Here is a 13,651-nt window from a genome sequence, read left to right on the forward strand (position 1 = left end):
TGCTCCAGTTTCCAGTCCAAAGACATGCGCTATAGGTGAATTGAATAAACTAAATTGTCCGTAGTGTAAATCTTTGTGTGAATGAGACAGTGTATGGATGTTTCCCAGCATTAGGGTTTCGTAAGTTAGTGTACTCTCAGTGCTGGGTTGCGACTGGAAGGGCATCTGCCACAAAAAAACGGTAACACTTTACAATAACAGTACATGAATAATGATGTATTAATATGTAAACTAAACATTAAAATATTATGAATTAATGATGAGTTAAGGTATGCACTAATCATGAATTAACTTTAACTACAACATGATTCACATGAGTTCATGTGTGAACAACGACTACCTTAATTACTTGTTAGTACATGTTGTTAATTAATATATTAATTAACATTTAAGTTTGAGGTAAATGTAACCAACATGAACTTATGAGCTGTTAATGTATATTTATGTCATAACTTTACTTGGAGGGGCACATCACTATTAACTCATCCTTAACTACTCATGAACTCCTGTTCATGTTGATGTTGACAGAACACTTATCTATTGTCAGTCAGTGTAAACCCACTAGTCGGACGTGCATAAAGAGTTCATGAGTAGTTAAGAATGGGTTAATGATGATGGGCCCCTCCAAGTAAAGTCACAACATAAATATACATTAACTAATAATAAACTAATGTTTAGTTTACATATTAATACATCATTATTCATGTACTATAATTGTAAAGTGTTACCCAAAAAACATATGCAAGAGTAATTGCAGGGTTATTCCTCTGTGGTGGTGACCCCTGATAAATAAATCAGGGATTAACTGAAGTAGAGTGTGTGAGTTATGGTAAAAATAGCAACATGTAGCACATGTAACCCAGTGCAACCATATGACGACATGCACCATGCAAATAAAAAACAGCACTTCTCATAATCCAAAATAAATGAGTTGTTTTTTTTAAATAACACAATACCTATTTCTGTAAGAGACATCATTGATGTTATATTAAGCAATGCTAATCTTAATGCCCAGGCTTCCTTTTAAGGCACAGGTGTCAATCTCAGTTCCTGGAGGGCCTCAGTTCTAAACAGTTTATACTACACAGGAAAACTGCCCTACAGAACTGCTTTTGACACTGATTTTGTTTTAGGGCTCTATTTTAATGATCTAGGCGCAAAGTCTAAGGGCTCTATTTTGACGGTCCATGCGCAGAGCACAAAACGCAGGGCGCAAATGCTCTTAGGGTGTGTCAGGACGCGTTTTTGCTAATTTAAGGACGGGAAATCTGCCTTGCGCCGCGGCGCATGTTCTAAAAGGGTTGAGTTTATTTTCTTAATGAGTTATAGGTGTGTTTTGAGAATAAACCAATTAGAATCTTATCTCCCATTCCCTTTAAGAGTCACCTGCGTCGCGCCAAGAGCGCATTCGCTATTTACAGGACGCAAAGTAAGTCTAAGTGGAAAAAATGAGCATTTCACAAGCAAACAGTTAACAGTTAACAGTTTTTTTACACAGAAAACTGTTAAACAGAGCATCTATTGCGTGAGAATGAGAAATAATGGATCACTTTCACTTTCGCTCTTGGATAGGGAAACCTTTACGCACAGACATCAATTAGTCTATAAATAAATACTCTTGTTTGTTAAGCGCAAATATTCGTTTCAAAACTATTTCTAAATTCAGTTCTAATTTTCAGCAAATGAATAAATGAATAATAATAGCAAAATGTGCTCAAAAACCTGAGTTATATCCTAAAACACATGCTGTGCCTCATATGGTCTAAAACCTGACAGGTGGACAAATCTAAGCTTGTTTTTAATAAAACAAATGTACATATGGATATAATAAATAATACTGCTAATAATAATAACATTATACAAAAGCAAATTGTTATGAATGAACTGAAAAAGCCTCCCGACATGAAGAAGACATAAAAGCAGTTATTTTTCATATTTATAGGCTAGAAAATAATATGTTTTGTAATATTTTAATCCTTTATATTTATATCCTATATCTATTCTTATTATATCCTATATATATCCTTAATATTTACATTTTTTTATATGTAAAGATATTTGCCTATTGCTCTCTTGTATGTATTAAGCAGTGCGTAAGCGAGGCGCAACTCTGTGCCGGAGTTTAGACCGGGTTAGTTTTGGTCTAATGAAAAATCTATTATAGATTCTCAAAATAGCAATGCGCCAGCGGTCCGCCTCAGAACGCCTTCCTTTTTAGACCAGAACGCCTATGGGCGCACAAATGAGTGCTAATGCATTTGCTATTTAAACAGCCTAGCGCAACGCCTCAAAACGACTCTTGCGCCAAGCTGAAACTACCAAAAGACTATTGCGCCACGCCTTGCGCCACACTGCACCGGGTGTATTATAGGGCCCTAAAGCGCATGGCACAAAAGTATTAAAGGCGTGTCCATTTTTGCATTTTTAAAAACAGACAAACTGAACTCTTTACCAGCGAGAAAACAATTAAACAGACCATCTGTAGTGCAAAGATAAAGAATCAGCCTTCTCCATTCAGCCTCTTTACTTTCTCTTTACTTTCACTCTTTACTCCTTTACTTTCATGGATAAGTAAATGGTGATGTACACTCCACTGAAGTCATCTATTAGGCTATTTTGTTTGTTAAGCGCACAGATTTGTTTCAAAACTATTACTATATTCAGTTCTAATTTCCCGCAAACGAATAAAGAAACAATAATACTGAAGTGTGGTCAAAAAACTGAGTTATATACGAACACACGTCCTGTTCTTATGCATCATATGGTGATGCATACGTCTCCAAAATCCGACAGGCAGACAAATCTAAAATAGTTTTTATTAAAACAAATATAAATATACATATAATAAAAATACTGCTAATAATAATGCCATTATACAAATGCTAATTCTTATGAATAAACCAAAAAAGCCCCCCCTGAGACGAAGAAGACATAGAGGCAGTGGTTTTTAAATATATGTAGAAAATAATCATTTTTTAAATATTTAATCTTTTAATTATTTTTCATATGTAAAGATATTTATGTATTGCTGTACATCCTGTGTGTTTTAAGCAATGTGTAAGCATTTGAACCTCCATACTGTAGATGCATAACTAACGTGCTCTGTGCTGGACTTTAGACCTGCTTTTAGTTGGTCAATGGCACGGTCTATTTCAGTTTCTCAAAATAGCAATTTACCAACAATGCGCCTTAACACACCTCCTTTTTAGACCGAAACACCCATCAGCCCAAAAAGTGAGAGGGTGCTCGCTGCAGAGCCATTTGAGCAGAGCTGAGCTCCAGCGAGGGGGAGCATGAGCTCTCGTTCTGCCTCCTGTAAGCTGTTTTAATGGGTACACCAACCCCACCCCTAACCCTACCCCCAACGACATCACTCGTAGAAGAAGTGCAAAAAAGGTGGAGCTCAAGCTCAAACTCCCCCTCGCTGGAGCTCAGCTCGCCCAAATGGCTCTGCAGCGAGCACCACTTGCAAAAAGTGGCACAAATGGATTTGCTATTTAAACAAAATGGCGCTAAACGTGAAAATTACAGTTGCACTGGTTTGAAAATAGCAACAAATCGCACAAAACACATATAGCGCCTTATTGTGCCCAGTGTATGATAGGGCCCGGAAAGTGTTCACCCAAAAGTTCACCCAAAACAAATATTCTGTCAATTTATTATTCACCATAATGTTCTTCCAAGCCCTTAACACTTTTGTTCATCTTCAAATTAAGATATTTTAGGTGAAATCCTAGAGCTTTGCCATCCTAGACAGCAACTTTCCTAAGATGGTCAAAGTCCAGAAAAGGAACACTGTCAAAATATTGTCATTGTAAAGTACATGTAACTGTTGAGTACAGCTGAACAGCATGCTTTAAATACTTTCAGCTGTTATCATATGAATCCCCAAGAACACTTTTCGTGCACCTGAATAGCTGTAAATATGACTTGCCTGTTCACCTGATTTTCCTCTCCCACTTCAGGTCATCAGGGTGCACGTTTAATATGGGCAGAATGTGTTGTTGCCATTATAAGTCAGTATAGTGCAAAGCCCAAGCATTGTCTTGCCCATATTAAACACACATCTGATGCGGAAGATATATGCAAACAATGTTTTTACTTTTTTTTCGGTGCATAAAACAGTCCTCCGAGCTTCTTATGATTACAGTTAAACCACTGAAGACACATATATTGTGACTATATTTTTGGTTCATTTCCTGCACTTTATAAAGATCTCAGGACTGTTGCGGTGTATGGAAGATGAGAGAGGTCTCGGATTTCATCTAAAATATTTTAATTTGTGTTTCAATGATGAACAAGGGTGCATGAAAAGATGAAAAACTCTATAAGATGCAGACTAGGAATCTATATGGTAGATTTAATTTAAAACAATAACAACAACAACGACAAGGTGAAGAAGGGATACAGCTGTATTCTCGCATCAATATAGCATGATTTGTTGTGACACTGTACAACAACAATTAATATTTTACATTACATTAATAAAATACACTTAATGGGTAATTTAATCAATAATATAAATTCCATCCTCATATTATGAGTAGACGTCTTTGCTGGACATTATTTGTATGGAACTATCAACAGCGCGCATACATGGAGCTAAGTCTAAAACTGTTAAGTCCTGGAATTTAGCTTTTGATATTGTCAAATCATTTGTTTCTTCCTTCTAATGTACAGCTTTTCTGTTTATGGTATATGTATATATATCTCATGATGTAATAGTTGTTTATTTGTACTTACATAACTTCTACCCTGTATTTGGCTTTATACTATTCTTTTTTTTTTTTTTTTTTATGTATTATAACACAGCAAGCTTTTAACTTCTGTCATTATAGAACAAGTCTACCTGGGTGGGGGGTGGGGATTCGGGGGTTGTTTTATGATATGGTCATATGCTGTATGCTCTCTATATTTAACAAAAACTGAAATAATAAAAACGATTGTACACAAAAAAAATAAATATTATAAATAATACTTCGTATAATTAATGTGGTGGCACGATGGCTAAGTGGTTAGCAATGTCGCCTCACAGCAAGAAGTTTGCTGGTTCGAGTCCCGGCGGGGCCAGTTAGCATTTCTGTGTGGAATTAGCATGTTCTTCCCATGTTGACGTGGGTTTCCTTTGAGTGTTCCAGTTTCCCCCACAGTGGGTGTTTCCCAGTACTGGGTTGCAGCTGGAAGTACATCCGCTATATAAAACATGCTGGAAGTGTTCTGATGTGGCGACCCCTAACAAATACAAGACTAAGCTTAAGGAAAATGAATATTAAATGTTTTCACATTACTGTGAGGGTTGAGTTTAGGGTTGGGTTAAGCGGTAGATGTAAAAAAAAAAAACAAATTAATGGATAATTTTAAAATCAATATTAATAATTCTCCTTAATAATTTTTAGCTGTATCCCTTCTAGCAACAACTTTACAACAAATGTTTATGAAAGCAATTAAAAATGTGTTACATTTTTTTAGAATTGAACTCTTCATATATATAATCTGCTGTTTACGTCCGGCCATCTAGCGCTGATAAAATGCAGAAAACACACTTCAAGCGAAATGTTTTTCATTCATGATTATTTATGCAGGGAAAACCCCCGTTGTGCTCTGTGGACTTTATATTACACCTTTACCGCTAAACTCCTACCTCATGCAAACAGTGTTTACATGACCTTTTCAGAAAGGATTACACTTGCGTCTGTACACATTAGGATGTGTGGAGGTGTATCCAGCAGACTGTGAAACTAACCTGTGTAGGCTGATGTTTGAAAGCAACTTCATGAACCACTGATTGTACATCATCATCATCCCCATCATCTGCTGTGTTATTTAAAGCAAGACTCAAGGACATCCGTCTCTGCACATATTAGGCAATAGGAAATGAAGGGTGTACATGCAAAACAAATATAATAACTGCAACCGCGGCCCACAGATTCTCAATTTTGATTAATAAGGGAATGGTTTCCTAAGTGAGAGTAACTTGAGATATAATAAATATTATTAAAATCAGTTTTTATTTTATGTGTCATCATAGTTTATGATGGCAAATATTCATAAAGAAATCCAGTGACTTGTAATAAGTATCTGCTCGATTAGAAATTTCACAAGAGCACAAAGGACTTCCAATGCAATCTCACTGAAATTCGTTATGTTCTTATTTAGGGCCAACTCACACTATGCTCTCCGTACCGTGCCCAGGCCCGTTTCCTGGATCGTTTGAGAAGTGTGAGTGCGGTTTATTTGGGCTTTGGTGCGGTACGCTTGTGTGTAAGTGCAAAACGCGCTAAACCCAAAACTGAAAGCGAGACGTGACTTTTAAGGGACTGTTTCATATGGATTTATTAATCATTCCTACTGTTCATTGAACGCAAACTGTCATAGTTTATTAAATACGCAAACCCCTCACTAGACGACAGTTGCGCACTTTTAGCAAACCTCCTAATTCCTGCAGCACGAGGGCTTTATGATTGTTTATGAGTGTCAAAAGTGGCGGATCTGTTCGGCGAAATATCTCACTGCGAGTCACCGCATCCCTAAGGACTAAAGCAATATAACTACAGAAATCTCCACTGTGCAGAGCGAGAGCGCTTACTGAACAGTGCAGCATCGATGAGGTAAGCGTGCCCAGGCCCAAATGTAATGTGAGTGCGGGCCAATGGGAGAGACGGGAGGGGGGACAAGCGTGCTTTGGCCCGGTTTGAGGCAACTGTACATAGTGTGAGTACTCCCTTAGTGGCTAATTTGTAGAAATGAATATGATCTCATTCGTACATTTTAGTACGATTTGCTCATCCACTAATGAGGATTGGGTTTAGGGGTAGGGTTTTGAGTCACATCTCCTATTAAAAATCGTATTTTTTCATATGAATGAAATCATATGAATTAGAAACTTTTCTGACACAATTTTCCTCATGAGATCAGGCTGGGAGTTCATGTGGATAGACGAATAAAAAATTTTCCTGAAAGATATTGTTCATATGTTGCTAATAGGATATCTAATGCTAATGTAGGAAGTAAAACCAATTAAAGATTGTTGTATTTGATGTTTCATTTAGCTTAAATAGATATAACATTATTGACATTTATCTAGAACAGTTAAGATAAGAATTCTTTGGGTTTTTACAATGCTGGCACCACACTGATACTTTAGAAGCTGTAAATTTTGCTAAATTGGGCCTTTAAAACTAAACTAGCTAAACAAATAGTTTAAAAAAGACCCACAAATCGACAATGGATGACATTAAAAAATGACTTTTGATTAAATCTGGTAATATTTACCATTAGGGTTGGGTAGTGTTTGTGTTTTTCTTAAATACCAGTGCCTAAACAGTGTCTAAACCAATACTTTTTAAAGATACACAAAACCGCAGTGGAAGAATGGCTTTGCATTGATTTTCTATATGCGTAATGCATAAATATTAAAATATTAATAAATAAATGCATTACTCATTTACATAACACCAAAACTAAGTCACAATAGTTTATTATTATTATTTAGTATATCGATTTTAGCATTAAAGTCTAAAATAATTTACAGTAAATAAGAGCTACAGATTACAGTCTGTATTCTTCACTGTAAAAAAAAAATTCATAATTTTACAGTTTATTTCCTGCAGCTGGGGTGCCGGAAATAAACCGTAAAATAACGGCCATTAAATTACAGAAATTATCTTAAATTTACATTTCTGGTAAAATTCTGTAATTCAACCTCTTTTATTTTACAGTAAATTTCTGTAATTTAACGGCCGATATTTTATGGTTTTATAACCGGCACCCTAGCTGCCGGAAATAAACCGTAAAATTACGTTTTGTTTTGTTTTTAATATTATTAAAAACCAGGTTATTTTGTAGAAATAGGAGAAATATTGTTTCTCTGGTAAAGTAAATAAATAAATAAACATCTCTCCTAATATTTAAACATCTAAAACATAGAAGGTAAATAATATAAATAATACAAAATGAATTAATATCAATATAATTTAAATATTACATTTTGACACAATAGCGTGACGTCATAAATATACAGTCATTCAATAATTTGCTGTATCTGTGCTTATATGATCAATAAAAGTCACATCAGCTCATACTGTTGGTACACAATGCTACTGTATAATCAATATTAAATGCCATTAATCTGTAAAATCCTAATATCTTCACCATAAGATTCATATCCAGGTATTTATTATATCATTTTATCTTGAATTTATTTACAAATTGACAGTTATGTGTTTGTGTAAAACTTTTTTGTCCGTTTATTCTGTAAACAACTGATGCCATTTCTTCCGAATTTAAAATACAAATGTTCTTGAGATTTTTGTTTGTTTGATTGCATTGAATAACAAAAAAAGAGAAAACAAATATAAATTTTTAGACAAAAAAAATATATATATATATATTTTAACTACACAAGTACTTTGCATAGTCAATGTATTGAAGTCAACTTTCTATGCTCTAAATATAAAAAAGAAATATGCTATTATTCTCATTCACCCCTTCAGGTCAAGTTCTGGTCATGGAACCACTGCTGAAATTTCATAGTACATACTATTAGTAGTAAACTACTACTAGTAAACAATCTTGTCTGGAAATTTAAAATACCACTGATATCATTTCTTTTATAGAGGAAATTGATATTATTCACTTTAAAAATGTGCATTCTTAATCTTAGAGTGAAAAAAATGCAATTTTATATGGTATTTTAGAATGAATATTCTATTAATCAAATTTAAGCAACAGATTGCAAACACTGAACCCTAATTTTCCACTGACATTATCATAACAACGTGGGTGGGGAAATTGGCCAAATATGTTTTAATTTTCTTCTTCTTGAACGTGTGTACTTTCAAGAAAAGAGAAGGGCACTGAGGTTTTGTTGGCATTCCTAAATGTTTCCAGGTTGACCACATTTGCGTCTTTATTTGACACTTTTCTTGATGATTCGTCTGCGTGTGTAATTCTACAAAATGGGTTTATTCTAAAAGCACCTAATTTTTAAAGATCCAATCAGATACAGATCAGTGTTGGGGAAAGTTACTTCTAAAACCAATATACTACAATCTTGAGTCACTTTAAAAGTATCTCACTGTTTTGTTTTGTTTATTTTAAGATTGTAACATTACTTTTTATAAGTAACTTTACTCAAGAGTAATCACAGCTCAAAAATAGAGTTAATTGTGACATGTATTTGGCTTCATGTTGAGCAGCACATGGATCAACAAAATCAGGAAGTTGTTTAAAAATAGCAAAATCGTCCTCAACCCACCCTGTTTTGTGTTACAGTTTCTATTGAGCATGAATATCCTGTGCCTGATTATCAACTCAAAGATGATGACGATTAAGGCTTCATAGTGACTCATAGACCTATTAGTTTGTTTGCAGGGCATTACTTGATTATTCTGTGAAAAAATGAAAAACAATGTTGTAAATTTTAACAAATAATAGCCAACATGGAAGGGATAGTTGAGCCAAAAAGTCAAGTTACCTCATTCTTTATTGAGCAAAGGGGTTACATTTATAAAGTCATGCTTGCACGGAAGATTAGGGCGACCCAAAAGCGGCTCTGTGTCTTCTCAGAATTCAGTGTACAGACACTAATGCTCCATTAAATGGTTTACGTAAAAACACTTTTGTGTGTGTGTGTGTGTGTGTGTGTGTATGTGTGTGTGTGTGTGTGTGTGTGTGTGTGTGTGTGTGTGTGTGTGTGTGTGTGTGTGTGTGTGTGTGTGTGTGTGTGTGTGTGTGTGTGCGTGTGTGTTTGTCAGGTTTCTTTACTCCAATGCTGACAGTCTTCACTCAAACAAGAATTTTCACTGCTTGTTTAAACACATGTAAAATGAGCTGAATCCCGTTGATGACATGTAAATTATATTTATTTTTTGGAATATTTTTAGTTATATACTGTTCTGCTACACAGATATTGAAATCAATATTTCTTACAATGACACTGACGCCAAGTAATAAGAATCTTTATTTGGTGTTTGGGCATGTTTTGTTGCTGTGAAAAAGTGGCGAATCTGCCAATCTGCAAACGTAAATAGCTTACATCTGGAAAGGGACACCAGTTAACACGGTCACCAGTTAAACCGTAACACTGGAAACGCAAGCCCCTGTGACAAGTTTCTCAGTTGGCTGCATTGCAAAATTCAAGCTTGGTGAACCAATCGAATATCAAAATATGACCTTATAGAGAGAAATTTAAATTAAAGACCAATCAACTGCTTTTTTAAATGTCTTATCATCTTGTTTAATCCCGCCCCTTTTTGCAGTGCCGTACAACAGAATTTCGCAGTCTCAAACTTTAGTGTGACCGCAACATTATATTTGTAAAAGCAATAACGTTGTGATTTGTGATAGGACAACATGAGTGCATTGTGTGGAACCCAGCATTTTGTACAGTGTATGCTAGGGCTGGGCGATGTCAACCAATTTGGCATTGTATGATGTCTAGTGTGAAACATTGTGATAGATGATGGCATTGTCATCGTAGGCAGTGGAGAATTAATTATTTGTGCACAATTAATTTATTCATGACAAAATAATTTGTAGCCTACCGTTTCAACTACCTGACCTGCATAGTCTTTGTTTTACCCATATCCATAAATAAAGATGTTCCACATAAATTGCCACCTGTCAATCACTTTTTCTGCGGGACTAGGCAGAGTGATCTTGGTTGGTAAAAAAGGTACACAACCAACAGGATCCAACCAACAGTATCTGAGTTTTTAGCTAAAATTACTGAGTACACGCGTGAAAGCAAAGGATTGAAGCAGTGTACTGATGCTGTGACACGTTACCTGAAAGATTCAAAGGATCAAAGAGTTGTTAAATAGAGGCAAGATTAATTAAATATCACGTTTAACAACTAAAGTGAGATGCAATCCAGTGGTACATCCTTAAAAAACTGTCCGTTGTGCACTGCTCTCTAGGGTGTGTGTGTGTGTCTGTGAAACGGCAGAAACGCCAGTGTGGACGCGGAACGTTTTCACGTTTAAAGTATTAGTGCAAATGGGGCCTGAGTGTGTTTTTATCGCGAGTGGGTTGCTGCTATGATGGGGCCAGGGCGAAGGATTGTGATGTCTACCAGCCATCGGTACTGGATGATGGCATCGTCTATTGACCCAACCCTAGTGTATGCTGTGTAAAAAGGATTTACCGTGCATAAAATGGTTTCTTTTTCTAGCTAAAAAAAAAAAGATGTCGCATAAACACTTCTAAAGCATTCAATTGCACAAGTGTTAACAAACCGCACAAGTCTCTAACTATAATTAAATAACCTCCGATGTCCGTCTCATGTCAATGTTCATCTCTCAAACCTCACAGCATCAACACCTCAACAGAAAAAGAAACTTCTCAAAAAGTCAGCTCACTTGCAAAAAACAAATGAGTGGAAATGCTTGTCTTTTAATTTCCTTTAAGTGAAGTCTATGTCAAGAGCATTTCTTGCTGACATCGCCACTCTAAACTTCTACTTAACTCCTAAAAATAGCTTTGCACGGCCACAAACACGCTCCTGGAACATAATTCTTTGGTTGGATATTATGTTGAGACTCTAGAATTACTCTTCTCTTTGAGGTCAAGATTGTCCCAAGGGATTCTAATCTCTCCACTCCACCCAATGCTAAATGGACTTTTCTCAGTTTTCATCTACATCTGCTGACCGGCACTCTGCTTTACACGCCGGATAAGATACAGCAAATTCTGCTGTGCCTCGACAGCCCAGGAGGGGCTCTAACTTTCCAGAGGAAGCCTAGAGTTTCCTGTCCTTGCTTTGTCCTGTCCAGATTCAAGGCTGTTGTTGCAGGACGTTTTCAGTATGTCTTGCTGGTCTCTGGTTTTTGGCAGTACAGTATGTTGAGGGAAATTTCAGCTGCGCAGGGCATGAAGAGATGCGTCAGCTATAGGTAAGCTGTGATTGTGGAGTGTGGGAGATGTTTATGGATTGTAGATGTTTGGGCAGAGTTTGTAGAGTTATTAGACGCATTCATCAAGATTAAGGTGTGTTTCAGCTTTAAGAAAATAGGACATTATTATTGTGTACTAAATGCAATTTGTTTATGATAACTTTTTGATGACATGATTTGTTCTTGTTTTATTTTGTAAAATACTAATAATATTTATTCTAAATTTTTAAAAAGTCCTTTAGAGCCTAAAATGGCACTTTTTCATGTTTGCAGATGTGATTATATAAATTTTTAGACAACACAATAGCAATGTATTATCTTCAGATGAGTTTTTTTTATATATATATATTTTGATAAGTTGGCATAAAACCTTAAATAGCAACATATCAGAAGAAATTTTCCTAGACAAATATTAACATTTTACTCAAACCCAAACTAATAAATCCAGCCTGATCTCATAAGAAAACATAACTATTTTAGGTTTTGTCAGTTTAATGGCTAATTCATACGAAAATGTATGGTTTTAAAAAGGAGGCTTGCCACCCAACCCCACCCCTATACCCAAACGTCACTGGTTGGTGAGCGAATCGTACTAAATTGTAAGTCATACTAAAATCGTACTAAAATCGTACTAAAATGAGATCATACAAATTCTTACAAATTAGCCACTAAATCAAAAGGTTACGAATTGCTGTGAGATTGTGTTGTATAAACAGCAAAAAAAAAATCAGATTTTTCAAATGGTTGCTTAGTTTTTTTTTTATAGCTGTATAAATTCGGTATGATATGAAAAACATAGTGTCCTAGGTTTTTTTTTTTTTTTTTTTTTTTTGTGGTATTTTTAACCCAGCACTAATTTTAAACTGTCATGTGGACCCCTTTAATGGACCCCAGACGGTTTGGCCCATTACTTAAATTTAGGTTTGTGTATTTGGAATTTGGAAAATATCTCTCAGTTTGTCTAAAGAAACCACAGGGCATCAGGAGGATAATGATTGTGGCGTGTGGGAGTAGTTTGAATATTGTGGGTGTTTGTGTCTGTCCTGATTTTGCAGACTTTCCATAGTTAGTTGATCCTGAAACATTTTTTTGGTCAAAAAAATTATAATTGAATCCCAGCCTCTAAATGTTACAATAACTGTAAGTTATTCTTAAATGTATTGGAAAGTTATAGTTGAATAGCATGTTAAAGCACTTTATCTAAACTTTAGACATAAACTGAAATCTTAAATCCAAATCTGATTGGTTGATTGGAATGTTGCAGTGATGCATTGTATATTCCTGCGAATTGGGATCATGTAGTCTCCTCATACTAGTAAAATGTTATGTGGAAACTGTGGAGCAGGGTTGTTGTTCTGGCTCTTGTGATTGTTAGAGGTCTTTGAGTGTCTGTTCTGTTTTGTCATTGTTTATGCTTGCAGATTTGTTTCATCTCTGTGTTGTGACCAAGTGTCACAACACAAGAATTTGTTCTTTTGTTTACAAGAATTACCTATAATTTGTGATGTCTGTAGTTTGTTATGTCTGGTTGCTGTAAAACCTGTTCAGATGCTGATGGTTTTTGTTTGTTTAGTTTTGCACAGTGATCCACAACAATGTTCAAAGCCCCCTTGGCTGTATTTATTTGTTCACGTTTTTAATTGCAGTTTCTACTTACTAAAACATTTCTAAGGTTGACAAAAGTAAAAGAAAATATTCCAAAAACTTCAAAGAAAAAAATTACCTTCATGCCAAATGTCAAATTAAATGTATTTTAA

At 35.4% G+C, this 13,651-nt stretch overlaps 1 protein-coding gene across 1 annotated transcript in view; it reads left to right on the top strand.

The window, feature by feature from the left end:
• The window catches only part of sh3bp2 (SH3-domain binding protein 2), a 53,221-nt gene that overhangs the window by 18,694 nt on the left and 20,876 nt on the right, over nt 1-13,651 (top strand). Inside the window, exon 2 of the mRNA XM_073914565.1 lies at nt 11,566-11,894. Coding sequence (XP_073770666.1) covers nt 11,566-11,894 — 329 coding nt within the window. The remainder of the gene's footprint in view (nt 1-11,565; nt 11,895-13,651) is intronic.

The sequence above is a fragment of the Danio rerio genome, chromosome 10 (genome assembly GCF_049306965.1).
Source record: "Danio rerio strain Tuebingen ecotype United States chromosome 10, GRCz12tu, whole genome shotgun sequence".
NCBI lineage: Eukaryota > Metazoa > Chordata > Actinopteri > Cypriniformes > Danionidae > Danio > Danio rerio.